This window comes from Xenopus tropicalis, chromosome 6 (assembly GCF_000004195.4).
Source record: "Xenopus tropicalis strain Nigerian chromosome 6, UCB_Xtro_10.0, whole genome shotgun sequence".
Taxonomy (NCBI): domain Eukaryota; kingdom Metazoa; phylum Chordata; class Amphibia; order Anura; family Pipidae; genus Xenopus; species Xenopus tropicalis.
In genome coordinates this window covers 34,167,734-34,195,544 of record NC_030682.2, presented here as the reverse complement: position 1 = coordinate 34,195,544, position 27,811 = coordinate 34,167,734, and the positions used below count along the sequence as shown (strand labels likewise).

Sequence of the window (27,811 nt, the reverse complement as noted above, 5' to 3'; positions counted from 1 at the left end):
TCTAAACTAGTTATTCCCATTTTTGCAGTAGGAAAACACTATAGAAAATCTACCACCTGAGTAGTGGGAATCAGTAGTCTAGATTCTTTAGCTGTAGGGGTCTTCTTCATGCCAAATGGACCCTGATAAATCATCCCCATTGCTCTATTTCCATACTAAATATATGTATAACTGCCTCCTGAGTTTAGCCGCTAGATACTACAACTTCATTGAAATAAAAATTAGAGATAAAGATTTATATGATTCATTGTTGGTGACAAAGGGCTCCCACGTTTTATTTCTATCGGCAGAGAATAAAGGAATTTATCAGTTTGGAGTGCAAAGATTTTCGTAAATGACGTCACGTCTCATAAATTGCGTGGAGTCATTGCCATCAGCGGGTCACCTCCAGGGGAAGTGTCATTCTATGTTTCAGAGGAAAAAAAAGGGAGGTAGGATTAAAGAACAAGTAGGGAAGCCTCTAAATTCTGTAATGGAATATTGATAGGAAATACTGCTGGGGGAATATACGTCATATTGTTTCCCCCTGCTTCATATGGTAAATAGACTGAGTGCAGTAATTAGATTTAGGAACACGAAGCTCCTCTGGACCTGCCCATCTCCACTTATATATAGTGGAGAGCTCTCCAGAGTGTATTCAGATAGACACTGTATTCACAGGCACACGAGCCTGGGTGGGTGACAGAAGAACAGCCTCTTCTACTGAGTACAGTAAGTGCATTTAGGACTCTGACATTGCTTGATCCCAGCAAAGAATTTCTAGTAAGATGTGGGAAAGACTGAATGAAACTTACCTCCCTTATTTTATTTACACTAATCCATGAAAGTAGATATGTATTGTTTTCTTCTGTTATGTCTGTTACTTTGCATTAATAGAAAGTAATTCTCTCCTCTTTTCTCTCTGTTGCAGAAATACAGATCCACCCAGCTGAGCTGCTGCTAAATATTCTTACTGATCCTTCTGCACTTAAGTGTCTTCTCCGCACCTGCCTCCGACACCGTGCAGGGCAATTTACTGCAGCCTCCTACAGTGAATACAGGGTGCCATGAAAATCCTTGTAGCATTTGCTGTCGTTCTTCTGGTTTCAGCACAAGTGTTTGCGGCAGAAATTGGATTTAATGAAGACAGTGACTGGCCTTACAGCGACCAAATTCAGGTGGGATACTCACTAAATAATGCTAAATTCTGAAATATGAAATACTTTTGACATCTGTTTTTGCAGTCACAAATATACACCTATAGATTTAAACACTATAGGCAGAATATGTATACAATGTGTATATGTGTAGAGCAAACTTGTACCATCAACAATGTAAAGTCTACCTGTAAACTCCATGAATTGCATGGATAAAAGTGACAGCATCAGAACATGGCACGAATGTGGCTGCTGCCTTTTCCATACTTTGTCTATATTGAACTTACATTGTTCTAAGTTAGAAGGAAAGTGAGAGCAGGCATTATTTACATGTAAACAGTTTTACTATTACAGAACAAAACATACATGAAATACATCCACCAAGATATAATGGTTATTATATTGAATAACGTGTTTATTTCCTATCCTTCCCCTTTTCCTGCAATATGTAATTGATCAAAGAAACTATACCAACAATGAAATCATAAGGATATTAATAGTATTGAAACGTAAATGCATGGTCCTAATGTTTCAGCTTAAAATAACAGAATTTGCTAAATCTACCAAACTTGATATAACTGGGGTAGTAGAGTGAGAGCTGGGCAGTCAAGTACTGATCTTTTGTGTTTCTGAGCAATATATTGGTACAGGTGTGGGATCCGTTATCCGGAAACCTGTTAACCAGAAAGATCTGAAATACGGGAAGGCCATCTCCTATAGACTCCATATTAATCATATAATTAAAATTTTGATGATGATTTCCTTTTTCTCAGTAATAATAAAACAGTACCTTGTACTTAATCCTAATTAAGATAAAGTATAATGAATCCTTACTAAAGGCAACATAATCCTACTGAATTTATTTAGTTTTTAAATGATTTTTAGAAGACTCGAGTATTGAGATCCAAATTACGGAAGGACCTATTCGGGATACCCCAGATCCCCAGCATTCTGGATAACAGGTCCCATAACTGTAAAAATATGTTAAATAATTTTATACTGATTAGTATACAATTTCCTGTCAGAGAAAACAGTGACTATCTCCTATGTCAAAAAGAGAAAAAATAAATATATTTGCTGTACACATTTGTAATAACTAAAACTTCTCTGAGCCATGTGTACAAGTAACTTGCAAAAGTGGCAAAGGCTGTAAATTATTAATGCCAGGGGAGTCCCAGATTGCTGCTGTTATTGCCTGGTGCAAATGAACAATGGTTTTTCCCAGGTGGCTGAGTGTTGAAATGAGTTTTCATAATGATCTCTGGGTTAAGGTAATTGCAGAGTGTTTTCCTCTCCTGCTCTGGATAATTGGGGCAATGATGAACTGCTTTCCTCTAGTATGCCTTTAGCCTGTTAAGACCATATTTTGGGAAATCTGAGAATATCACTGAAGTAGCATCGCTATTTCCCTGTTTCCCAGGTTGTATAAATATTTCAGCACAGGGGGAGACTTGAACTCGCTGCATTTGCTTTTGACTTGCTCCTTTGGTGGTTAACTCCCCGTGGGGCATGTTTATGAATGTGCGCCTTAGCGCATCTGAGATCTCTTAACCCAGTCCTGATTTATATGCCATAAATCAGCATCAGGCATCAGGTAGGTCTCCAGGGCGCTGCAATAAAAACTGCTCTGGTGTCCTGGGGATTCAAAATCATCTTATGGGAGATATAAAACTCAGCATTGTGCCATTAGTTTTATTAACAGCTACTGCCAAACCCATGTCAGAAAACCCAATGCAGTCAGTAGAAGTAGCAACATTTGCTTAGGAAAGTGAAAATCAATCATATAGAACAGATTTACTAGTATCTCTTTAAGCCTGAGAATGCTCTTACTATAGAAATCAGCAATAAATACTATATACTGTATGTACAGCACAACCAGCACTGAGTGTTTATTTTATTTATCCATTAATAGTAGAATTTAGCCTCATTTTTCTGAAATCTAGTCAGGATTTAAATTTTTCTTACCTTTTAGATGCTTTCACGCACCTTTATTAAAGCATAGGGTTTTAAAAAAATAAACCCTATCATAACTCCCCCCAATACACATTTAATGCTCATGTTAAGTAGTTAAAGGCAAAATATTGTCTATTTATATAAAGGATCTTATTTTTCACTGTCCATATACTTATATGAATACATGTATTTATGCCATATTGTTTGCTATCCGGAGGTAATGCTGAACACAGTCCATAGATTTCATGCACAGTGCCCTTGTTTGACCTCAGTTTTAACAAGCTATAAGACATTACAGCAGCACCTCTTTGCGACTGGGTTCTTAAAATGAAAAGTTACAATAAATACAATATTTACAAACTGTCAGTCTGCCCCGCTTCCCTCGAGGAGCCCTAAGCAATGGGTGGCATGTGTTCAGCTAGGTGGAATTAGGGGCTATATATTTTCCTGACTTTTATAACATTAGCACTGTTAAAAATAAACTGATGCTTGCCAAAAATTCTGAATTTGAGCACCTAAAGTCTCAAATTTGTTCTTTTAAAAATATATTAACTGAAGGAAGAATGAGGAGCACATACGGTGTTAATCAATATCTACTTTCTATCACCAGTTGGTTGCCTTGCACCTAATGAATAGTGTAGAAAAGCAGAAACCCCTTCCCCTATGTATTTTTAAATAGCAAGATAAGCTGGACTTAAAACAGACCACTAATTAGGCATGCTATTCTCCAGCAGCTTCATTAAAGCTTCAGAGTTTGGAGAGAGTGCCGACGCAGGCTGCACAGAGTGGCAAAATGTTTTCAGCAGAAAGGGGTTGAGCTGTGTTTTAGCCCCAGAGTCTGTAGAACAAGAGGCAGAGGTTTGTTTATACCCTGAGGACAATACATAGATGTGCACTATTAAATATTTCAATAAGGGCATTGAGAAGTGCTAATATTTGCATCCTGTAGCTTGGAAACATAAGCTCTATTTAGGATCTGTTTTTTTCTATAACAATGGAAATAAATTCCATGTGCTGCCCAAGTAGAACATAAGGTGATTCTGGAATTGTTCTAGACATCAGCACCTGTCTATTGATGATATGATTGGATATATAATTCATTGAGTATATAATCCCTCTGAAAACATTTTGTCCTATTCCTTCTAAAGTCAATGTAGGGAGGTTGGGGCTCCATCAGGACATACAACACATTTGCAGGCTGAGCATCCCCTACATGTGCTCATAGGGGCTCCTGTGGTGCTGGGGGCAGGGCAAATGCCCATTCTGCCCAACCCTTTCTCCATCCCTGCCCCTTTTTTATTTAACTAAATGTCTTATTTATATTGTGCTACTGAAAAAATGATAACAAAATCTGATATATTGCAAATCCTTAACAGAAATAATTTTTATTCAAATAATAGGTAAAATGTCCTACTCCTACCGCTTTTTAATCAATTTTATAGTAAAAATAAAACCGTATGTACTATGCAATTTATTCTATAGTATATTATGTTTGCATGCGATATTTAGCAACCCTGTCCATAGAATACTCTATTTCTTATTAAAGTATCTACAGGTAGCTCACAGAGCTCACTTACCTCCCATACTTCATTACTTCATTATATCATACTTTATTATCTTTGGTGGATATAAGGCAAGGATCTGCAACCAGGGGCTCTACAGCTATAGCTAAACTATAACTCACAAAATCTTTCAATAGTAGTCCCATGATTTAGTGTCAGGGCAGTATTTCATTCCACATTGGAATGGGGAAGGCGTGGCATATGCATCAACAGCAGCTTTTTTCCATTGTATATATGAAGTATGATATGGCAGTTTAGGAAAATTACCTACAGTGCCCTTCCCTCCACTACTATAATAGAATATAGTAGTATATATATAGTATATATATATAGTGAATATAAAGGCATTTTATTGCCATCGTAGGGCTTGTGCCATTTTCCTTATGGTTGGTGCACATTTCGATGTGAAGTATGCTGCAGTCTACTGGGGGTTACCAAGGAACCCCCTTCTCGCAGCAATAGACTTAAGTGCACTCCAGTTGGTTTCCTGTGAAATCTCCAATTATCATTTGGAAATCGTCACTAAAGAACAAAGCAATTGCACAAGGGCTGTTTGCTCCTTATGAAAAATATGAGGGTACATTCACTTACCCTGACGCAATGAGCAAAGAGCAATTTTGGATGCACTCCATGATGCATCTCCATGTTTTTTATTCATGTGTCATTGCATGCAAAATGTGGGTGGGGAATTGGATGCAACTGCAGTAAGTCTGATTCTAGCACACTGCTCTTGATCTTTGCTGTAAATCAGATGCATTTGTGCCAAATACGTTCACAGTCTGCCTGGTGTCAGTTCTGGTATTCACTCATGTTAGTTCCATTTTTCAGCATACGATTTAGGTGCAAGTTTATTGATGCAGGGCACTGAGGGAACCCTGGAGCTACCGCCTGGTCAGAAGTTGTTGGTAGCTCCAGGGTTCACACAGCACCATGCATCATCAGATGCAGCAGCTCATAATTCAGAATGGAAGGCAGGGAGGACTGATCGCTACTGAGTGAAACTATACAGACATGCGCAGAGGGCATTTGGATGCAAGTACCTTTAATAAAAGTGGTTTTAGACACAACTCACTGCGGGGAAAAGTGTAAGTTGCCCATTGTGTCTGAGGACATAAATGAGCCCTTTGGTGTGTACATGCTCTGGACTGATTCTAATGCCTACCAAACAGGGCCCTCTAGAAACTGCCAAGAGCTTTCCCCTGGAAATGTATACATATTTGGAGTCTAATGTAAGAATCATTGCCAAATTGTGGGTCATTTCCCTTGTCTTTCACCATAAGTTAGGGGTATTTCATCAACCTATTTTTACCAATGGAATAATGTTTCAGTCATTATACACTGGTTCATATTCAAAAAAAAAAGTTATCTCATGATTTATCACTTGAAAACTCATGAACAAGATTCACTGAGGAGAAAAAACTTTTCTTCTAATTCAATTCCAGTTTTTTCCCATAGACTTCAATAGAGCTTTCACGTGATAAACAGTGAAATAAGTTTTTCTGAAATGAATTGCATCTCCAGTTGACTCTTGTCCATCGGTTTTCATGTAATAAACCTTTTTTTTTACTAAATTGGCTTTTGGCATCTTCTAGCACTTTATTTTAGTGCATTTTGCCAAGATAAATGCAAAGAATAGTCTGAGAAATATAACAATCACCATGGTAACAGCACATATAGTTGATTGTTACTTCAAAATGTGGATGTCTGTGGTGTTAGGTGATAATTAACTAATTGTTCCATAAATATGGTATTGCCCATATTCTTTCCTTAGCAATAATTTTGTCTCTTAGACATATCCTTAGAAAAAGTCAGAATGACACACATTGGGCAGGAAAGGTAACACCCACAACGTCATCACTTATGTCAGGGGAGACTCTGAGATGAAAAAAAGGACAACCAGAAGTGTAAGGAAACATGGTATATTGGAACCAATCAGATTTCTGCTGAATTATAGTGCTGCAGCTATATATGTGATAAATATTGGGAAAGGATTGACTGTGACAGCCTGTGTTTTCTTTCCTATTGGTTATTTCGTTTGTGTTTCCTACTTTAGCCCAATTAGTGTCAGTTAAACAAATGGTTGTCTTAATTGATCTACAGTACTTGTATACATGGGATAGTCCTATAGCCTAGAACTGAGGCCTGGATCCCTCTATTGCTTATAATGCCATTGCAACCTTTACAGGCAGTAATTTTGTATGTATTACTTGAGGGGCACTTTTCTCCATGATGCCACTGTTCTGAAACCAAGTTAAGGTGTTTCAGAGTAAACTCAGTGCAGTATTGTGTAATATAAATTCAGATAATGCTACACAGATGTAGATAAGATGTCTGGTTGTTCTCCTTGTCTTATTAGCCGGAGTTCTCCTGGGGCCACTTTAAAATGCAAAGCATTAGCTGAGGGTTCCACTGAGGTTTGTCCTTGAAGGAATTCTAATAATATACTGAGGTCTTATAGAGACTGCTGCACACAAATGGGCAAAACTACGATTCCAGATTTTTCAGTCTGGGATACAACATGCTTTACATGCACACCTACAATACATACTACATGTACTACATTACATACTAAGTTTGTGGTGCTCAACTATTTGTTCTTTATATTGTCTCTAATATTACACTATTCTAGCAGTTTATTTCTGTGTGGTGCAAACATCATTGTTATCTTTTGTGTGACTTGTCTCTTGAACACCTATATGGGTGGGACCAATATAGTGACATCAAACTGAACATATGTAGGAACCATCATTTCAGTTTATAGTTTTGCACTTGTAAAGATTAATCCAGGACACTGCAACTGGTATGGTATATACAGAAGAAAAATGTTTTGGGTCCCCATAGTTATTCTTTTGAACTCCTACCATTAATAGGAAATCAATGTGTTTTTCTGCCCCCTAGCTGTGGCCTTGGGAATGTAGCAACTCCTAGGATACAAGTAAGAGAAGGGAGCCGTGTACAAGAGGAAGAATTACTTGGGATCATTGCATATAATGACAGAGTGACTTTAATGCACACCATAGTCTTGTTACCTTATAGAACATTGCTACTGGTGAGATACAGCCAATGATGTGTTCCTGAAGTGGTATGGCACCAGATCACATTGCCCGTAGTATAACAGACTATATAGTTATTTAACATATTGGCCTTCATAAGATTTCAAGCTCACACACACACTAGCTAACTATCAAGCTATAAATGCTGTTTATATTACATCTCTAGGTGCTAATTCAACCGGTATAGTTTTGCAGGTATTAATAGTCACTAATGCATATGAAATATGGTGCAACTGTGGAGCAGGATTTTAACTAATCATTTCTATTCAATAACATTCTATCTTCTAGACAGTCTGTTGTTTTCTGTTAAAATATTGTGTTGTCTGGACAGTGTAACCCAGCATTTATGGTCACAAAGTCACCTTGGGATCGTCTCTTCAATTATCCTAAGAGTGGTTCAATTGAGCGTGTTGCCATTGACAAAACTATTTATCAGAGCTCAAATAAACCAATAGGACTTATAGATAACTTATGTTAACATGATAAAGGTAATTGCTTGTCCATAGTAAATCAATTGAAATTCCCAACATGATATACTAATGAGGGAAATAATAAGCAGTTCACCTTTTTCAGACAAATTTTAGCTATTTGATTTTTTTACAGTTAACTTTATTTTTGTATATTTGGTTTTATGGAATTCATAAAACAATTTGATGTCATTATTTTGACTCTAGTCAATGTCTTGTGGCTATTTGAGCCTTGTTTATTCCAGCTCATCCATTCTGCATGTAATAACATTACTGATTTGAAACCATATGTTTGACCTGTTTTAGGTTTTGTGGATGGGCTTTAATAAAGCATTACCTCCAGGACTCATTTCAGCTCTGAATTTAATTTGATTTAATGAATCTTACTCTGATTGGGCAGTGAAGGGTGATTTAAAAATAAATAAATGATCTACGGTTTCTTCTCACAAAAAGGCATAAAAGCAAGTTGTTATTAAACATACTCGTTAGTGTTTAAAGGACCCTTGTACAATTTACAAGGCAGTACCAACAAAAAGTATTTCTGACAGATCCAAGATATTGCTGTAACAGATCAATAGCAATACATAATTGCTACATATGAGAATAGGGAATTTCCATTGTAAATGTAGCAATGGGGTAAAGAAGAGAGATAAAAAGCAGTCAACAGTTCTACCAGTCAATGAGTAGTTGCATATCTCAAAACCTTCATGAATTCAGGTATGCAATAGTGAGATGGGGTGCTAAGGAAAAACATATTTCTACAGAGCAGAACAGGTTTTTAGTAAAAGCCCAGTAGCTAAAGGCATATCTACAAGCCCACTTGTTATACATCAACTATGAAAGGATGGTCTCTTTCTCCTTTTTCCATGCTATATTCTTTATGTTGGATGAGAAATAGCAGTCCGCTATGAATCAAGGTACTAGGGCTGCTCTCACCAAAATATTTTTCAAATTCATACTTTTCCCCTCATTTTCTGGGTGCTGCAGAATTAGGGGCACAGTTTGCTCTAGCCTTTCTCTAAACAGTTGTTTGCCTCTTCCCATCCTCTCTTGCCTGGTCATATTCTCTATATCTGCTTAATTATTACCATCTTCCTTCTCTACCTTACTTTCTCCTGTCCATCTTCACTTCTCTCCTCCTATTGCACCCCATGTTCTTTCCTCTCCTTACTCTAATTTTCTTATTTGCAGTTGCCTTTAGTTATCTGCTACAACTTGTATATCACTCCCTGTGGACCACCTATTACTACAAAACTAATACATTGCTTTACCTTTGAACCAAGAGCTAAACCAAGCCATATTATTCATACCATTATAGATGGCCTGGGTCTTTGAATGACTATAGTTAAGTAGTTATGCACCCTAGGACTGAATTTATGTTCAGATGCTCATGTAAGTATATGTCTGTCTCCAAAAGTTTTTGGGTATAAATAGTGGGTATACAATATAATGTTTTAGAATCAGATATTTTAGAATGCATTTAATGGAAAAACATATTAGCAGAAAACAATCATTCTCTTTAGGGATATTAATCTTCTTTCTGTGAAAAATAATTAAATACATCTAGGCACCAAGAAGGGCGGAACACAGAATGAATAGTACTTTAAATATAAATAATAATAATAATGGCATCTACACACAAGCTAGATGTTGGGGTTGTTGTTCCAAAGTGGATAAAACATTAAATTTTTTGGTAAATGCACTGAATCTAATATGTATGCCAAAGCTTCTTTTAAACCTTCCAAATAGGGATGAATGTACTGCGCAACAGACATTCCATTTGTATTATACTGCCAAAATATACACATGTTTACTGGTTTTTGGTTTATTCATGAAATTGGCACTCCGATACTGAGGGATACATGTTTGGTAAGTTCATTTGAGTTTAAGAGCTTCTCAAAATTTGTGGTTATTCTCAAGGACCTGCATATATATATGCTGTATGTTCTTACCTTACTTGTTTTCTCTTTGTGTCCATTCAAGGCCTGCTACAATGTCTACAAGACGTTTAAGTGGCTTTTAAGAACATAGGGGTTGCACTGATTATTCCAGTTTGTATCCACCAGAAGGACAAGAGTACTAACTGCAATAGGTTTTGTCCTTGAGGAGTAATGATGGATGGAAGGTCCTGTATTTTCTGTCAAGGACAGTTGATAAGTAAAGGACTCTTTTGTTAACCTGCCCCCATGAAATACCATTTAACTCAAGTGTATTAGGAGCTTAAATACCATACAAGTAATTTTCAGTGTATATACAATTGCTAACATTTTCCATTGCATGCACTTTAAAGTCTCTGATTCTAAAATAACATATGACAAACCCTCCGCCATTTATAATCAAATATTTCTGAAGACATGTACAGGTATGGGATCTGTTATCCAGAAAGCTCCAAATTACAGTAGGCCATGTCCCATAGACTCCATTTTAACCAAATAATTCTTATTTTTAGAAATAGCTTCCCTTTTCTCTGTCATAATTAAACAGCACATTTTACTTGATCCTAACTAAAATATATTTAATCCTTATTTGAGGAAAATAATCCTATTGGATTTAATTTTTTTTAGAAGACTTAAGATATGGAGATCCAAATTCTGGATAACAGGTCCCTTGCCTGTACTTAGATGTGCATCTAAACAAAAAAAAAAAAATGGTCCTAGATTATATACAGTTACACCATATTAGAAAGTTAATGATCACTTCAAAAACTGGAGGAATCATGGGAAGCTTCAAATCTGGCAGATCCCAGGTCCCTTTCAGATGGGAAACAGGCCTCAAGGTGCTGTGTGACAATTAAGCAGAATGCTCATTAACAATATAGATTGGAAGCATAGCAGATAGGAAGAAATTAATTAGGAAGAAGGAGTAAGATTAAAAGGCAAGTGGGTTTACGAATTCCCTTCCTAGAAGGTCTTTAAAAAAAAGATACATGAATTGACTGAACAATGAACTATATAAAGTGTGTTGACTGGTATTGAATGAAACTGTGACCTACAATAAATCCAAGATTATAAGAATCAACTTTACTTGGTTTAAGGTTAACATGAGTCCACACTGGAGAATGTTATACCATGGTATTGCTTATATCATCCATCATCTAAGGAGCTACAACTTTGAGTGTTTATATAGCAGCAACCTCTTCAGTCCATGCCCCAATAGAACATACAAGATAAATTCCCTATTACATGTACACACACTAGGGTCAGTTTCATCAGGAGCCAACTGTCCTACCTCCTGTATGTTGATAGAGTGTTGAAGGATACTAACATACCCAGAAGACACCCAAACAGACATGGCAAGATTATGGAAACAATTTGCAGATAGCATTCATGTGTATATATAGCTGATGCTATCAGAGGAAGATATGAATATAGAAATAACCTTCCTGACCTGTTGGTCAATTCTACCAGATGCCACATTCTAGTTACTTTGTATTCTTCATTTAGGGCAATTTGAATTAGAAAACTGCTTGGATATTAGTTGTAAAAAGTCCAATATAACAAAACAGCTTGGTTAACACAGGGAAGGACAACCTTTGGGTCTGCCAGTGTTGCTAATAGGGATGCACCAAATCGGTCAAACCCTGAATCCTTCATAAATGATTTGGCCGAATACCGAACCCAAACCAAATCTCAGTTTGCATATGTAAATTGGGATATGAAAGGGTCCGTTTTTATAACATATATATAACATATATATTGAAATAACATATTCAGAGCCACAAGTTGCCACATCAGAAGTGCTAAGTTGTGCTTCAAATGCATTCTTTTGGAAATACAGAGCTAAGATACAGAAAGTAAAATATTTTCCTGTAATGTACCAATCCCAAGTTATCTTATGCTACTAGAGCTGTATCAATAATCTAATTCCTTTCAGGGGACAGCAATTCATTTTAGAGAAATCTACATAGGAAATAATGAAGGGTGCATTTATCTTTGAATAAAACCTCATTTCTTATTCACTGCACATATTTATCTTGTTAGTAATTCTAAAATACAGTAATGACCCACCTGACTAATATTGGCAATCTATTTCTTTCAGCCTCTGGGTATCTCTAAAGAGCAGTTTCTCTAAGTGTTTGTCAGATGTGCCTCAAAGACACAATCAGCTCGTTTGGCAGGCTGAGCAATATTGATGTTAGGGTGTTGGGAACTGTAATATTGAATGTGTGCTTGACATACAATCATATAGCAACATTACAAATCACAAGGGGATAGGATAAATGTATTTAGGAATATGCCATGACAACAGGGTTATAAAGGACATGATATATTCCTCAATAAATAAATATAAGCTGCATAATACAGCAATCAGTATGAGCACCACATGGTTTTCTAGCCTTTTATTTGATGTGTTTGTATACTTCTTATTGTATTATCTAGTGTCTTCAATAGAGTATACTAATATTGCATAGCTGCAACTAGTTGGATGGTTAAGCAACATAGTGGGCCTTTTTTGTATCACCACTTCTCAAACCTTACCTTTTTTAATCACACACACTAAGAAGGGCCCAAATATATTGTATTATATAATTGTGCTGCCTAGCGCACATTCATCTATTGTATAACCAGTAATTGTAGCAAACCCCTTGTTTATTTAAGTCTTTCTCTTAATTTTCCAGTTTTCTTTTCATTCTTCTGTCTTTCTGCTCCTCCCCTTATCACACCTTCTCTTTGCTTCTTCCACCCTTTTCCCCCAATTATAATTTTTTTCATCTCAGTTTTTGTGTCTTTTGCCTATTTTTGTTTTTTTTTTCATTTTCTTTCTTTTCTGAATGTTTTTCCCATAATCCCTCCCATTCCATTGTTTTTCTCTACCTCACATTTTTTGTCCCTTCCCTTCTCTTTTACATTTGCCTCCTTTTTCCCATCTCCTAAGCTATTATCTGGTCCATCAGTCACTCCCAACCCCATTCTGATTGCCTCGTTCCATTATTTTAAAGTTTTCTGCTTTTCATGTTCTCTTTTACTTTTCCAATTTTTCTATTTTGCTTCATCTTTTATAATTATGCTTTCCTAAATTGTAGTATCAATGTGAATGACTAAGACATTTAAAGATATATTTTTATAGCACATCCACTGTAAAAGCAAGCAGCTGTTATTCTGGCTAAATATGACTATTTATGCTGTGGTTATAATACCAGGTGAAGCCTGAACTACCCCTTTGAAGGATTATAATATAGCAAAATATCAGGCTAATAACATTGCTGCATGTTATGGAACTGGTATCATTGCAGAATCAATAATATCAGCAGGATTAAGAATTAAAAAATGTATTGCTTTTGTCATGGATATGGTGTGAAAGAAATGAGCCATTGCATAGTCCTTTGAAGTTATTGCATAGTCTGTAGATATAAAGGGGGCACAGTTAAATATACAGTGACTCATTACAATCTATTGAGTAGAGCAGTGCAAGGTGCATCTATGGAGGCCTGACAGAACTTTGGATCTTGACATGTGTGCTAGTCGTGCACTTTCACCAACCGCATCTCACTGTAGAATCCCAGCCTCTAAATTGCTCTCTGAGTCATGGGGTTATATTTACCATTACATAACTCTAAAATACATTATACCATGGCTTAAATAGTCCCTCCATAGACCAGTAAGTTAGAGAACATGAACATTATTCAACTCAGTTAAGCTTAAACATGAAGTGGTTTGTAGTTACAAATTATAAATTATAATGTTTTTTGCAAATGTATTCATGAGCTCCCTAATGCATAATGTGACTTTGACTTCATTGCTTATGCTGACTTCTGCTGACAGCAGATTATATAATATGATATTTTGATGGTAGTATGATGGTCTTCTTTTTTAAGATTCATGCTGAGCAGAGATTTTAAATTCATGGGTAATTTAATAAAAGTTCTAAATGTAGAAACCATAAAAAACAGAGATATGTTCTTTAAACAGGCGAGGAGTAGATGCTATCACCCGGAAACACTGGTCGGGGGGACTGATCATGTTCCATCAGCCCAGCTTTTTTCTCTGTGATACAGTTCAGTTAAATTAATCATAAATAGCCAAAAACCTTTATTATTTTGAGTGAAAACAGTGTTATCTTCTTGTGATATATTAGGGCAAAAGCACCTAGAACTCATGAAGAGAAATATAAAGGACAGTTGAGCAGTCATGTGACTAATGTCTTCAATGTGTTTCAGGTGCCCAAGCTGCATGCATAAACTATGTATCACATTAGTATATCTGGGTCTGTATTGTACATGTCAAAGGAAAAGCCTTAAAATTGTCTTGTACAGGTATGGGACATATTATCCAGAATGCTTGGGACCTGGGGTTTTCTGGATAAGGGACCTTTCCGTAATTTGGAACTTTATATTTTAAGTCTAGTAAAAAATGTAAACATTAAATAAACCCAATAGGATTGTTCTGCCCCCAATAAGGATTAATTATATCTTAGTTGGAATCAAGTACAAGGTACTGTTTTATTATTACAGAGAAAAAGGAAATCTTTTTTAAAAATGTGAATTATTTGATTATGGAGTCTATGGGAGATGGCCTTCCCATAATTCGGAACTTTCTGGATAACGGGTTTCCGGATAATGGGTCCTATACCTGTACTATTACACATATATTTAAAGTTAAATTATTTGCTAACGAAAAAGTCTTAAAATAATATTTTTATGATATATTAAATATTTATCTTTAATGATCAAGGTCATGTTTATATAGTGAAAACTGTACCCCCTCTTGTAAAATCTAAGGATATTATAAGTCACAGAGGAGATCCATGACCATGACCTTATACAGGTGATGGAACTCCGACGTGACATAATATTTTTCAATTTGGGGTACATTATTTATTATTATACACAAAAGTCAGTAAGTCATATGATAGAAATGACATCTCTAAGCACTGATTATAACTGATGACACCACTATGCACTGTTTATAAGGATATCATTTATAGGATAGTCATGGCTCTTGTGTATTATAAAGGTATATAAAATATTCTGTGCTAAAAAAACTAGAGATAAACCATATCCAGAATTTTCAGTCCATTACTTAAATTCACATGACATTTATGCTGGCCATGCATGGCACAATAAAAACTGTCACCTTGGCCCTATCAGGCTTAAGTTCCAGTTAATTGGCCTGTGCATGGTGCCAAACTGATGGCCTGCCTACCTGGCATATTAGAGAATTCCATCAGGTGAAAACTACATTAGATTTTGATGTGATCCTCATCTAACAGGTTTGCATAGGCTCCTATTAAAATCCTAATGTTTGCCTTGGGTCTAAATGGATCATGTGCCAAATGGGGGGGGGGGGGAAGCTCCTTATTAAACAAATCATTATGGGGTAGATTTATCAAAATGTGAGTTTAGAACTTTTTACAAGTTTATTTATCAACAGGTGAAGGTTAGAACTCACCATTTGATAAATACGCTTCTAAAAATCCAATAGGAATGAATAGAATGTGGATGAGTTTTTTATGACTTAAGCTCTAAACTCACATTTTGATAAATCTGCCCAATGTGCATGCCCAGCTAATGGTTTCCGATTCAGTCTGGTGAAACGATAAGCACTGGGTTGCATCTGAAGCCTGCAAGAATTGCTGTGATTCAAACAAACCCTGGATATGGTGCACTGAAATAAGTGTTACAATTTCAGGCAATTGATTTTCCAGGTAACAACCCCGGAATTTATTCTTACACAGTTGTATGAATATGTGTGGATTTTAAACACTGTACCATAATATTAAAGTGGTGATGTAAATTGTCTTATAATGATAGTTTTCATACACTGTTTTATATATATACAGCTTAGTGTCAATTTCCAGTAGAAAGGTATCTTCTCAGTATAGTAGCCAAAGGCTTTGTGCCTTTAAGAACAACATGTGCAGGCAGAGGTAAATATAACACAAGCTAAGTTAAGAGATGTATAATAAAAGAAACTTTGCCAGAACATGGCCCAATTAAGGAATAATTATCCATCTCCTTTGTTTCTAAGTCCAAAACAAGCGCCAAATCTATGAAGCTTTTTATAGCCCCGGGAACAGTTATTACTATTCACAGCAGAACCAAACAAACAATAACAACAAGCAGATTAAATGAACAAGAGGCAGATCTGCCAAACGTGGTAACTACTTGTCGAAGGTGCCCCATCCTTTAGGACTTAGTGGGCTGTTTTCCAATAGATGGCCGAAAGATTGTGTGCCATTGACATGAATGCATGAGTGATACAAACTGAAGTTTAGCAATTATCCATAGAAATCTGAAAATCAGGAATTACTCTTTAAAACAAGGTTTCACAAAATCAGTCTCTTTAGAAAGGGAAAAGCCAGCTTCTTTCTCTATTTGATCTGCAACTTTGGAGGAATTGAGATTTTTGAGTACCAAGACATTTTCATATTCTTAAAAATGGCAGCATACTTTTATTTTTCAATGTCTATGTTTCAGGCTTACTGGGAGAGCAGGAATTGGTTTGAACATATATAAACTTATAAGGCCCCTCTCCTACTAAATATATGGTATCTCCCAATATTGAGAGATACCATATAATTAGTAGGAGAGGGGCCTTATTTTATATATGGAATCAAATACCGTAAGAAGAACATAGATACAGTAGATTTGTATGCCTTCAAAATGTTTTTTTAATTTCAATATAGCTGTGCAATGGTAACATATTTCTCAAACCTTAGGAGGACATACAAGGGCCTGTAATTGAAAGAATTCTGCAGAGAATCGCAAGGAAACCCAGACCGGACCAGTTCTATGGCCTAATGGGGAAACGGAATAATGGTATGGACCATACATCTTTTAGCTTACAATACAATTTTTGACTTATAGTTATGCTTAAAAAACCGTTTGTAAATTAAGACAATTCTGATTTTCAGCCATAATTTTACATTCTAAACATACATTGCATTCTTTTCATGTCAAGATAGTATGTGTTACATGCAGTATTTATTTTAATCAGTTATACAGACATCATCAACTAAGGAATATAGAGCTTTTCACTCATATGTAACTGGCAAATGATCTTTGCCCTATGTGGCAAGTTCAAGTGCCTATCTTAGTTCCTAAGGTAGGCAAGTTCCTACTTTAACCAGCCAAGTTGAGTTATCTGCAGTGATGGGTCATATTGCTCTTTTACTGCAGACATTTGCTTCAGGGTAGTTTGCTCCTCACAGAAGAAATCTACAGTCAGTTGAGACATAAGGGTCCACATAGCAGCTAATGTGACTGTGACTCCGGCCTTAACACTTAGCAACAGAATTATACAGATACACCTGCTTCTCATGTCTTGTATTTGCCTCATTGCTGTGGCCATTCTATACTTGGGTGCTGATGATGTACGTAAAACCTACAGATAGCTATTTGATGGCACATTTGTAGTTCCCTGCAAAAAGGTTAATGTTGATGAGTTTTGGGGATTATCAGTAGAAAAGAAGATCTTACCCGCGCACCCTGGCTCTCCAATGAAGAGAAGCTTGGTGCACAAATACTGGAGGGATCGGCACCCTCCTAAATGGTCTACACAAAAATAAGCAGTTCGCAATGAACTTGCAAGGGCTTGCCCTGCTTGTATCTTTGCTTTGAGTGCCGGTGCTTATTTTTGTCTTATTGGGATTATCAGCCATCTGGGTTTTCCGTTTTGGGTGACCAAATTGGTGAGATTATTCAGTACACCTATATTGGTCCCCACCCCTAATATAGACATTTGGAAATGACCTGCATTCTGCTTGGCTAGATCACCTTGTTTATGCCCAGAAATAAAGAAAATATGATGAGAAGATTTCCACCTAACTTTAATAAAGCTGCAGGGTTAAATTATAGTGCAATTAGGAGTGCATGAGGAAATGCTTTTAAAGAAGGACTCATGGGAAAGTGTTGGTCTGTAGGATGTATGCTTCTTTAAACATGTCACTACAATTATTCTGATGCCTTGAGAGGCTTTAACTATTCTACAAACTATATAGCAATATGTTTATTTGAAACTAAGAAATTCTTTCTTTTTCCTTTTAGGATTCGGTCAAATTTCCCGCAAACGTAAGTTGAACGACACCTCTGGTTTGTGATGATTCATGTTCTATACAATATGGTGCACAGTTCTGGGAAATGTAAATGATTCTGTTAAACATAACATGTATGTGGTGGTTCATTTCTTGCTTTGGTTCTGCTTTGCATCACTTTCCATCCATTCTGTAAAAGCACACTCTTCTCACATTTTATTGCTCCAGACATTTCTGCCTGTTTTTCTGCTGTCCATATTTTAAACCATTATCTGTTGTGGAAAAACAGTTAGATGTTTTTTATGGTGTTGCTCTTTAACACTTACAATAGCTACCTTTTGGCACCTAGTCTTTTCACCAGTACATCAAAAAACAGTCTTTGGTGCTCAGCTTTTCCCTTCTGTGGATCTAATAACCCCCATCACAATGCATCTATTTTGGCTCTAATGGGCAACAACCAGTTTACTCCATTATGTGCCTTCCGGTTAAAGAAAACAATATATTTCAACTCAGGTTTACTTCTGACTGGTCACAACTTAAGTCCAGTATAGGTCTGGGGAAATTCTCTAATGGACTTTATTCTTTAAATGATATACGCTACCAACTGCATACTACTTCTGAGCACTAACCATAGGGACTGTCAGACATGCTCTGTGTGTAGCAGGATATGCATGGTCCCTTTGTAGGGATTATTTGTATGAATCCCATTGCTGGGACCAACGTTCCTCTGCACTTTGGCTAAATCACAAAATTCCATAGAAATGCCTGGCATACATCATACATCAGTATTGCATTAAAGACATTGTAAGTGGGCATTTCACATTTATTTTCTTCTTCCAGGATTTGGTCAAATATCTCGCAAACGTAAGTCGAAATAAACACTAGAGTATAAAAATAGAAAATGTGATCATTTGTGAAATGGCATATAATGATTGAGTGGTTAAGTTTAGACAGACTAGAACCTCTTGATGTGAGTTTAAATGAAGCATGGTAGATCATACATTGCAAGGAATGCTAAATCAAAGCCATAAAGCTGCTGAGAACTATATCATAGTAGCTGAAGAACTTCAAAAATGATATTTCTATCGTACATCTCGAATGGACAAGAAGTGATGCAATAATAAGCACTAAATGACCCCCATAAAAGCATAAAACATAGACAACATTAAAGTAAAAAAAAATGCTGCACGACTCAGTTACTCTTATTAGACCACAAAAGAAAATGCCAACTGATGGCAAAGTGAGAAGGAAAATGACAAAAAGTCTGTAGGGTCACGGAATAAAATGATGAAAAAAAAATTTAAGAAACAACGAGGAGATAACAAGGTAACCAACAAGAAAATTTTATTTTAACTAGACCAGAAAAAGCCATTTGCTAATATCCCATTATGCCAGTAATATATACCTAAAGGCCAAATCATCCACTTTCATATAATGGAACATTGTATTTGTATGAGAACCCTTCAAATAGCATATTTCCATAAAACAATGCAGATCTATGGAGTAATAGTAATAGCGCCACATTGTGTACAGTCAGTGGTGGAACGTCTCATATAAGTAAAAGGAAATATATTCTTTCTAATTAATATTTAAATGATTCTTTTTTAAAAAGAAAGATTTATTCTTAAATATTTCCTGTTACATTGTTGTTAATGCAAGAGATCACACCACAAAATAAACCCTCTCTGCATATTTGCATCTAAGAAGAGGAGCTCATTATTGCAGATATATTGTCTTTAGGCCTGAAGAAAAATAGTATAGCAATAATAAACTTTAGGGGTCATTTTCCATTTCCTGCGGCTAAAGTGCAAGAGCGCACCCCTTCATGCTCGCTTACCATGCACTTGGGCCTCAGGGAATGCTGCTCTCTGCACTGAGCACCAGTGCTTTATCTACTAACACTTGCTAACTTGTGCGTCTAAATAATTAGGGGTCTGGGAGGGGATGGGATGAGATATCCTATTTGCTTCTCCCCTGCAGCCCATCTAACACAGGCATCACTCTATTCAAGGGCAAAACAGCAGGTCTCTTTGCTCTGAGAAGTAGTGCAGATGCCTACAGAACTGCAGAAAATGCAGGGTGCCTCTTTTATTGCATTTTGCACACTGCACTCCCCTATATTCTTATTATGGGTCATCTGACTTGGATCATTTCTTCTTCAACTATTACTGAGCAACATGAATAACTGGAACCCAAACCTCACCCAGACTTTTGCTGGCCAATGAAAATGATGCAACAACCCAGTGTCTTCTCCCATATTAAGTTCTGTTTTCAAGATCTCAGTATCATTATGTATGCTGTTAACCAAATGAATAATGTAGTGACATTCAACACCACTTGCATTGGAGAATGAGGGCAGTGTTACAGAGCAGGACAGTCTGAACAATCTGTTTACATAGTAAACATCAAGATCAACCTTTTATGTCTATAGCAACGTAATTCATAGTAGCCCCTTTCATGGTGCTTCCAGTGGCGTCAAACAGAGGCTTATTTTGGAATTTTTGACTTGGAGGCAAATTGTGGAGGCATAAAACCATATGTTCTGCCTCCTGTAGGCTGCCTGTCAACATAGGGCTACCAGATAACCAATCACAACCCTTATTTGTTACCCGCTAGGAACATTTTTCATGATTGCACTGCTTCCAAACTTTTTCAAATGTAAATGTTGTAAATGGGCTAAAAAGGTTGTGGACCCCTGTTCTAAAGGAAAGCAAAAAAGCCTGTACAATTAGCCTCAGAGGGGGACAAAATCCATCCTGACTCCAAGATGGCAAGTGGACTAGTCCCTGGATCAGCTTATACTAAGACCTAATGTACTTATGATTCCAATAATATTGTAAAAAATGGAGCATTTGATGGATGGATGTAAATTCTCTGAAAAATGTCATATGTCTTGGGATTAAGAACATTACCCTGTGATTGGATTGTTTAGTAGCAATGGAAGCAACTTACCTGCGTTAGTGTATTAGTATTTAAATCATACAATACAGTAGCTGATGCTTATTACATTATGGTGTCACATGTAATATTTTGAAGTTGTAGGATAAATAATAAAATGATACACATTGAATGGCAATAAAAGAGCACCCATCAAATCTATATTTTTTCAGGGTATAAATCAGGTTCCTTTTTTGGACTTATGGGCAAACGATCTTTAGACTCGGGTATGTATTCCCCTTGTATGTCACTGATAGGTTGAAATCTGTATAAGTCTTATGACTTAGCACATTAAAAGGGGTTAACATAAAAATGAACTTTTTTTTTATCTTCTAATTTGCCTTAGTGACTTTGCAACTGGTGTTCATTCTAATTGATGTCCCTTTCTACTCTCTCTTTCTCCACAGCCTGAAATTGAATAACAATATCAGGGAACTAGGGACAGTGACTATTGCAACCGAAAAGCAGACTGATTGTGAGACTAAATTCTCACTTTTATCATTATATTTTATTTCTTTGATTTCTGTGCTGGCCTTTTAACCAAATAACTGATTGGTTATTAGAGTCTGTGATCATGGCAACCAGATAGCCAAACTGGGGAACTTTATAATGGAAAGTTTAAACAAATCTCATGCCACTTTTAACAAAATTTTAACAAATTATCTGCTCCATACTAAAAGTTTGTTTTTATGGACTTTCCTTTTAATGTTGCATTTGTTTTCTTTAAATTGTTTTATTGTTACGGGATTGATTTTTTCCAAATAGTACTAAGAAAGCAGTGTGCTGAAATACCTTGGCATCAAATAAGTATACATCCATTTATTTATAACTATATTAAAACAGGTCATTCCCCTATAGCATACACAATTACACTGACCAGTAACATAAAACAATGAATAAATATGATAAATCATTAATTACTACTAATTAAAAAAGAAACTGGATATTGTATTAACATTTGTTACCAGCATAAAGATCTGTAAATTATTTCACCTTCCAATACACTGGAATTATCACTGACCGTCTGAGTAAGTGTGTATGTTATAGAGCAGGGCTCCATGGCAGCAGGGCCCGTGGGCTGAATGTGGCCCTCCAAAAGATTTTTATGGCCCCCCCAGCTGCTCAGAGGCTCCATAGTCTTTACTATATGACATCATAATTTTAATTGAATGTTTAACGTCAGGGTATTTTATAACACCTCTTTCTTAGTTTAGTGTTTATTGCCCGTGGGTCCAGGGGTTTGTGGTGTGTTTGGTACCTTGGTCGTGACCCTGTGTATCAGTGATCCCCTTTGTTATTGTTTGCTATTTATTCCCCAAATAGAAAGGTCTCTGTTATACAGAGGGGTTACCTAGTGCAAGGATAGTGTCTTTCTACACAGCAGGGGGCCACTTGTACTGAATTATAGCACAACCCTTGGCATTTTTTGGCATTTTTTGATGATGGTTGTAGGGACACAGGTAGAATTTGAACTTGATTCCAGGCAAGGCTACAGCAAGTTATAGTGTTTATCATATTCACAAAAAAAACTTTATTAATGGGGGGATGTATAAAAGATGTATAAAGTTTATATCAAGATGTAGTAATAATCATCAGCATTTATAGTTTTGCTTTTTAAATGCTAATATCTGATTGATTGTTATGGATTACCACATATAAATCTTAAGGAGAAAGGAGATCTTAAGGAGAAAGAACCTAAATGAGTAGTAAATATGACAAGCTGCACTCTAAGCTAAACAAAAACATATTAGGGCCATGACAGACGGGGAGATTAGTTGGCCGCAACAAATCTCCCTTGTCGCGGGCGACTAATTTCCCCGATATGCCATCCCACCGGCTAAAATGTAAATCGCCGGTGGCATGGCATACACAGCGCGCCGATTCACGGAAATCGGCAAAGTTGCCGTGTATGCCATCCCACCCGCGATAAGGGAGATTTGTCGCGTGGCCACTAATCTCCCGTGTGCCACAGCCCTTACCCGTGTGCCACAGCACTTAATGAATAAGATTGTATGATGTTTATAATGAAATCATCCTGTTTTAAAACAGCAATTTCAAGCTCTACTTGCTTCATACTACTTGTCTCCCATACAGTTACAGCTTCAAATAATTTGAATGTCAGTCAGTCAGTGCATCCACCCTGCCTATTCTGATGAATGGTACACTGTGCTGAAAAATCTGGGGCTACCATTGCCCTGAACTTAGAAGGGGACCTAGCAGGTTGCATAAATAGGAGAATGAGACTTCTGAAAATGCTAGATGCACCTAACACTTGATTCGGATGAAAATGCAAGCACAATAGCATCCATATTGTTGCATCAGTCACAGCTGAGATGTGCCCACAATTACACTGGAATTATGGGCAAAAACACAGCTTTTTGGGTAAAATTGTGCTTATGTATTTACATAGATTTAATGATTCAGGTAAATTGAAGAGCCGGATGAGTATTTATTAAACACCTAAGCAGTTCAGGAAACTGTAGTCTCTCTCACTGATTCTGAACAATCTCTTTTTGAACTTCTTTACAAAAAAGTCTGAGGTGTCATTTTTAGTGGTACCACACACAACAGCTTTTCATTGCACGACCTCAAGCAGTGTATCTTCCAGATATCAGTAAGTGCCCCAACATATGTAGAAATTACACAGCACATGAAGCTTTTATTTGCCTAGGACTGTGCTAAAAACTGCTAATAATTGGAACTCTCAAAATACATTGTATGCAGAAAACTAGGTTTATCATAAATTTAAAACCATACATTACAATATATTTTTATGTAATATATATACAGTATATTACATTTATACATATTATTATAGTATATAATTTTTAGGCATGAGTGCAATGATGGGCTGCAGAAAGAGACATAGGGATGAAGACCTTCTGATTGGATGCCTAGAATGAGAGCATTTCTATGCCATGTGGGCAGCTTGCCTTCTTTCTCTGATCATAGACAGACCATTCCATTGCACATTATTTGTGTCTGAAAGGCATAATTAGTGCACACAGACATTAAAAGGACAAAGCTAAGCAATCACAAAAGGAGCTGATCACCAACATGATGTCCCTCTCACTGGATCCGTCTATTAATCATGACTAGGTGACCCATTTCCATGCAATGTAAAGTTAGGGGAATAAGAGATCCAAGCCTGACAACGTAGAAGAAAGATACATATATTTATAGATCACACGTCATATGTGGCGTAATTAACAGCCCCTTGAGTGCAGTCTTTTAACTTTCATCATTCTGTGAACTAATATGCAAAGTAGTGGAAAAAGGGAGCTGAACTGCTGGAGGCACCATGATTGCTGAGATGCCAGAAAAAAAGGCAGATTGGGGATATTTGAAGCTGTAATTGGGTGGGAGACAAAAAGTATCAAGCAAGTAGAGTTTGAAATTGCTCAAATTTATAATGGGATGATTTAATTATCAACTTCATACGGCATAAATCATATCCATTTGTGTGTTTTTCTTCTACTTTAGAGCTTACAGTAAGCTGTAATGTCATATTCCTTTTCCTGTGTAGCCATTATTGCACTAATATAACATAGTTGTTCTCTACTTTTGGGTTTGTTTGACATTTATGTCCATTTGTCAATGGACATAAATGTCAAACTTAGTGTCCATATCATTTTGATCACATAAACATAAACTCTTGATAATTGTGGGAATCTTGGAGCTACCACCATATCCATAGTGGCAGTTGTTCCGGGGTTCCTCAGTGTCAATAGTTATACTGGTATGCAATTTGGAATAGGGACAGACACAGACATGGTGATCACAACTGTATTGGGCTACAAGGATGTGTGTACATTTAATGAATGGTGGCCATCAAAAATGACCTCTCATGCCTCTATACAGGAATACTATAAATTCAATATTAAGAATAAATATGGTTGCTCTGTATTGTTTTTGGGCTAAATGTACCAGCAGTACATTTGTTAATTAAGTTGGAACTATGTTTTGCTCATTATAAACAACTCTTTACCATCACTGAAACTCAAATGGGCAGTTTACAATGGAAATCCCCAAGTAGGAGCTTTTCATTACATCCCGAATCTTAGGCTTTTAGGTATTCGTATGAACAATTGAATTCTTTGTAATGATAACAGCTACACATTTCAAGATGATTTATTTTATTTATATATTTACAAGTAGACCATTGGAGTTGTTTAAAAAAACAAACAAACAGATAAACAAAAAAGATAGCCAAATCCCAAAACTGTAATAAACAGGGCTACACATTGGGATGGTGAGTAGAAACCTATACTTGATGATGTTAAAATGTAGTCTTATTGTGATTGCTTTATGCAATATTTGTGCTTAGTTTCATTTCCAGTAAAGACTACACCTTATCATGTACCGTGGGTATTACATATAGTGCCCATAACACTCTAGATCTTAAACTGATCTTATATTACTAAATAAATAATTTTGTTTCTGTAATATCTTGGGTGGGCTTGAACTATCTCCCTCCCATTTACCTCTACACATTAAAAGATGCTTTGCTAAAATATCAGATTTGTTTTTTTCAGCCTTCCCTTTAAAGCGATGTTACTGACTCAGTAGCGCTGATGCTGAGCTGCACTAATCTGAACACAACATGCACGGCTGATTTTAAGCTGTTATTCTGTCAGCTTATGTGTAAAAAGAATAACAGTTATGTTTAATTTTCATTCAAACTCTTGGCGGGTAGTTGCCAGGCAATTTTTACTTCTTAGTTCTGATATATGCTTTTACAAAGTCTTAAATGTAAGAGCGTGAAAATCAGGGAATAAATATGCCACTTCAATGACTGGCTGTCATGAGAAAGAACATGCCATGTTACGTACTGTTATTCCTATAACTCCTTGTCTTATTTCATGCTGTCTAATAACATTCACAAATATCTGTGGGTTACTACTAGACCTGGCCAAGCTTGGTGCCTTTTATTACTATAGGTCTTATTTCTTCTTGTTCTCCTACCACCATTCCTGTTTCCATTCTCATCTTCTTCTCATGGAACTATTTTCTACTGCTTTTTCCTTATAGACATATCCACGAATATATGTCACAGCATGTTTGTGGCTGATGTGGAGTCATACTGTTTATATGGAGCAAATGAAAGAAGACAGCTCAGACTGCGCAGTATACATATATGATGCTAAATCGCTAATTCCTATGGCAGCTGGTTATCTTGAGGTTAAATCAAATTTCCATAAATGCCTCTTAGTTACAGTATGTTATTTCTCCAGGAGTGAAGGAGACAGTACAAACTGTCAGAATAATATTTGGAACAGTTTATTACGGAAGAAGTTTACACACAAAAAAACATATATCAAATATGAATACTTAGAAGAATAAAATCAAATCAACATAGAACACTTTTTATTATTGATAATAATGATAATAATTAAGATACAGGGGAGTAGGATTCATCCTATTTTGTAAAGTCTAAACCTCAGAGGTCCATGATTTATAATAATCCAATGACAATTGGCTTGTTATGGGCTCGGCTACAGATACGGGATCCATTATCCAGAAAGCTCTGAAAAATGGAAAGACCATCTCCCATAGACTCCAATTTAATCAAATAATTCCATTTCCTTTTTCTCTGTAATAAAAAGTGCCTTGTACTTGATCCCAACTAAGGTATAATGAATCCTTATTGGAGACAAAACAATCCTATTGGCATGGAAATCCAAATTGCAGAAAGACCCCTTTTCTGAAAACCCCCAGGTCCTCAGCATTCTGGATAACAGGTCCTGTACCTGTATAAGAATACTACTAAGAAAGTGTCTATGGTCCAGTTGCACCTGCCCTTGCTGTACTAGCAATAGTTCCACCCATGTACAGTATCATGTACTGTTTAAAAAACGTACCTCTGTGTCAACTAATATTTTGTTTGAAAACAGAAATAGCATGTCTTTTTTGCATAAAAATGTCTTACCATGGCCTTTTATTTATTTACCCTACAGGATCTTCAGAAAGAAACTCACTACTGAATTATTATGATACCAGAAGAAAATGAGACTCCTGCCGCCCCAACTATTTGTTAACCTTCATTCATTGATGGAAGATGAAGTGTAATATGTTAATATCCAGTAAAAGGAATACCTATTTATTTTAAGACTTGATTGTTTTAGCTTCTATATTCAATAAAGCTATTATTTTTAATAGTGTGGCAATGATACTTGTTATCTAAGTGTGCTGTGATCCTTCAGTTAAGACGCTCAATGGACTAAAATAAAGCACATGAATGACTTGTAGGGAAATGACAAATGAAACATCACTTTCATATATTTGAAGCAGTGAGCAACCAATGTGGAGTGCCGTGAGTCCAATGTTTCCATGTTTCCAAAAATCCTGTATCTTGTTAATGAGAATAAATTAGTATCATTGCAGCATGTTTTTTTATGTGAATCCAAAGTCTTCATTTCACAGTATAGATTTTTTTCTGATAGTGGCACTTTGAATAAAAAAAAATTGAGATTTTGCAACATTTCTCTGTGTCAGTAGCATATTCATTGTACGGTTATTATGATCAGCACTGGTTAGAACAATGAGACAGGCATAGACACAGCCATGCCTCAAGTTGCAGAACTTCATCTGCATGACGTTACTGGTAGTCCTGCTATATGTAATGATATCCTTCCCCTGAGATAAGGTTTTCAGTGCACATTCCTATACCTCCTACAGAATCTCCCTTTGGAAAGATACTTTCCTGTAACTAAAAGTACTAACAACTCATA

The 27,811-nt window shown here is 36.3% G+C and overlaps 1 protein-coding gene across 3 annotated transcripts; it reads left to right on the top strand.

Moving 5' to 3' along the window:
• Positions 1-575: 575 nt before the first annotated feature.
• Positions 576-27,563, top strand: tac1 (tachykinin precursor 1). 3 transcript variants are annotated; one of them, XM_012964868.3, is made up of 7 exons: positions 576-711; positions 911-1,157; positions 16,830-16,929; positions 18,157-18,180; positions 18,984-19,007; positions 21,254-21,307; positions 27,038-27,563. In XM_012964868.3, exons 2-7 carry the CDS (start codon positions 1,047-1,049, stop codon positions 27,088-27,090), a joined length of 366 nt encoding a protein of 121 aa, XP_012820322.1. In that variant the 5' UTR covers positions 576-711; positions 911-1,046; the 3' UTR covers positions 27,091-27,563.
• Positions 27,564-27,811: the final 248 nt, after the last annotated feature.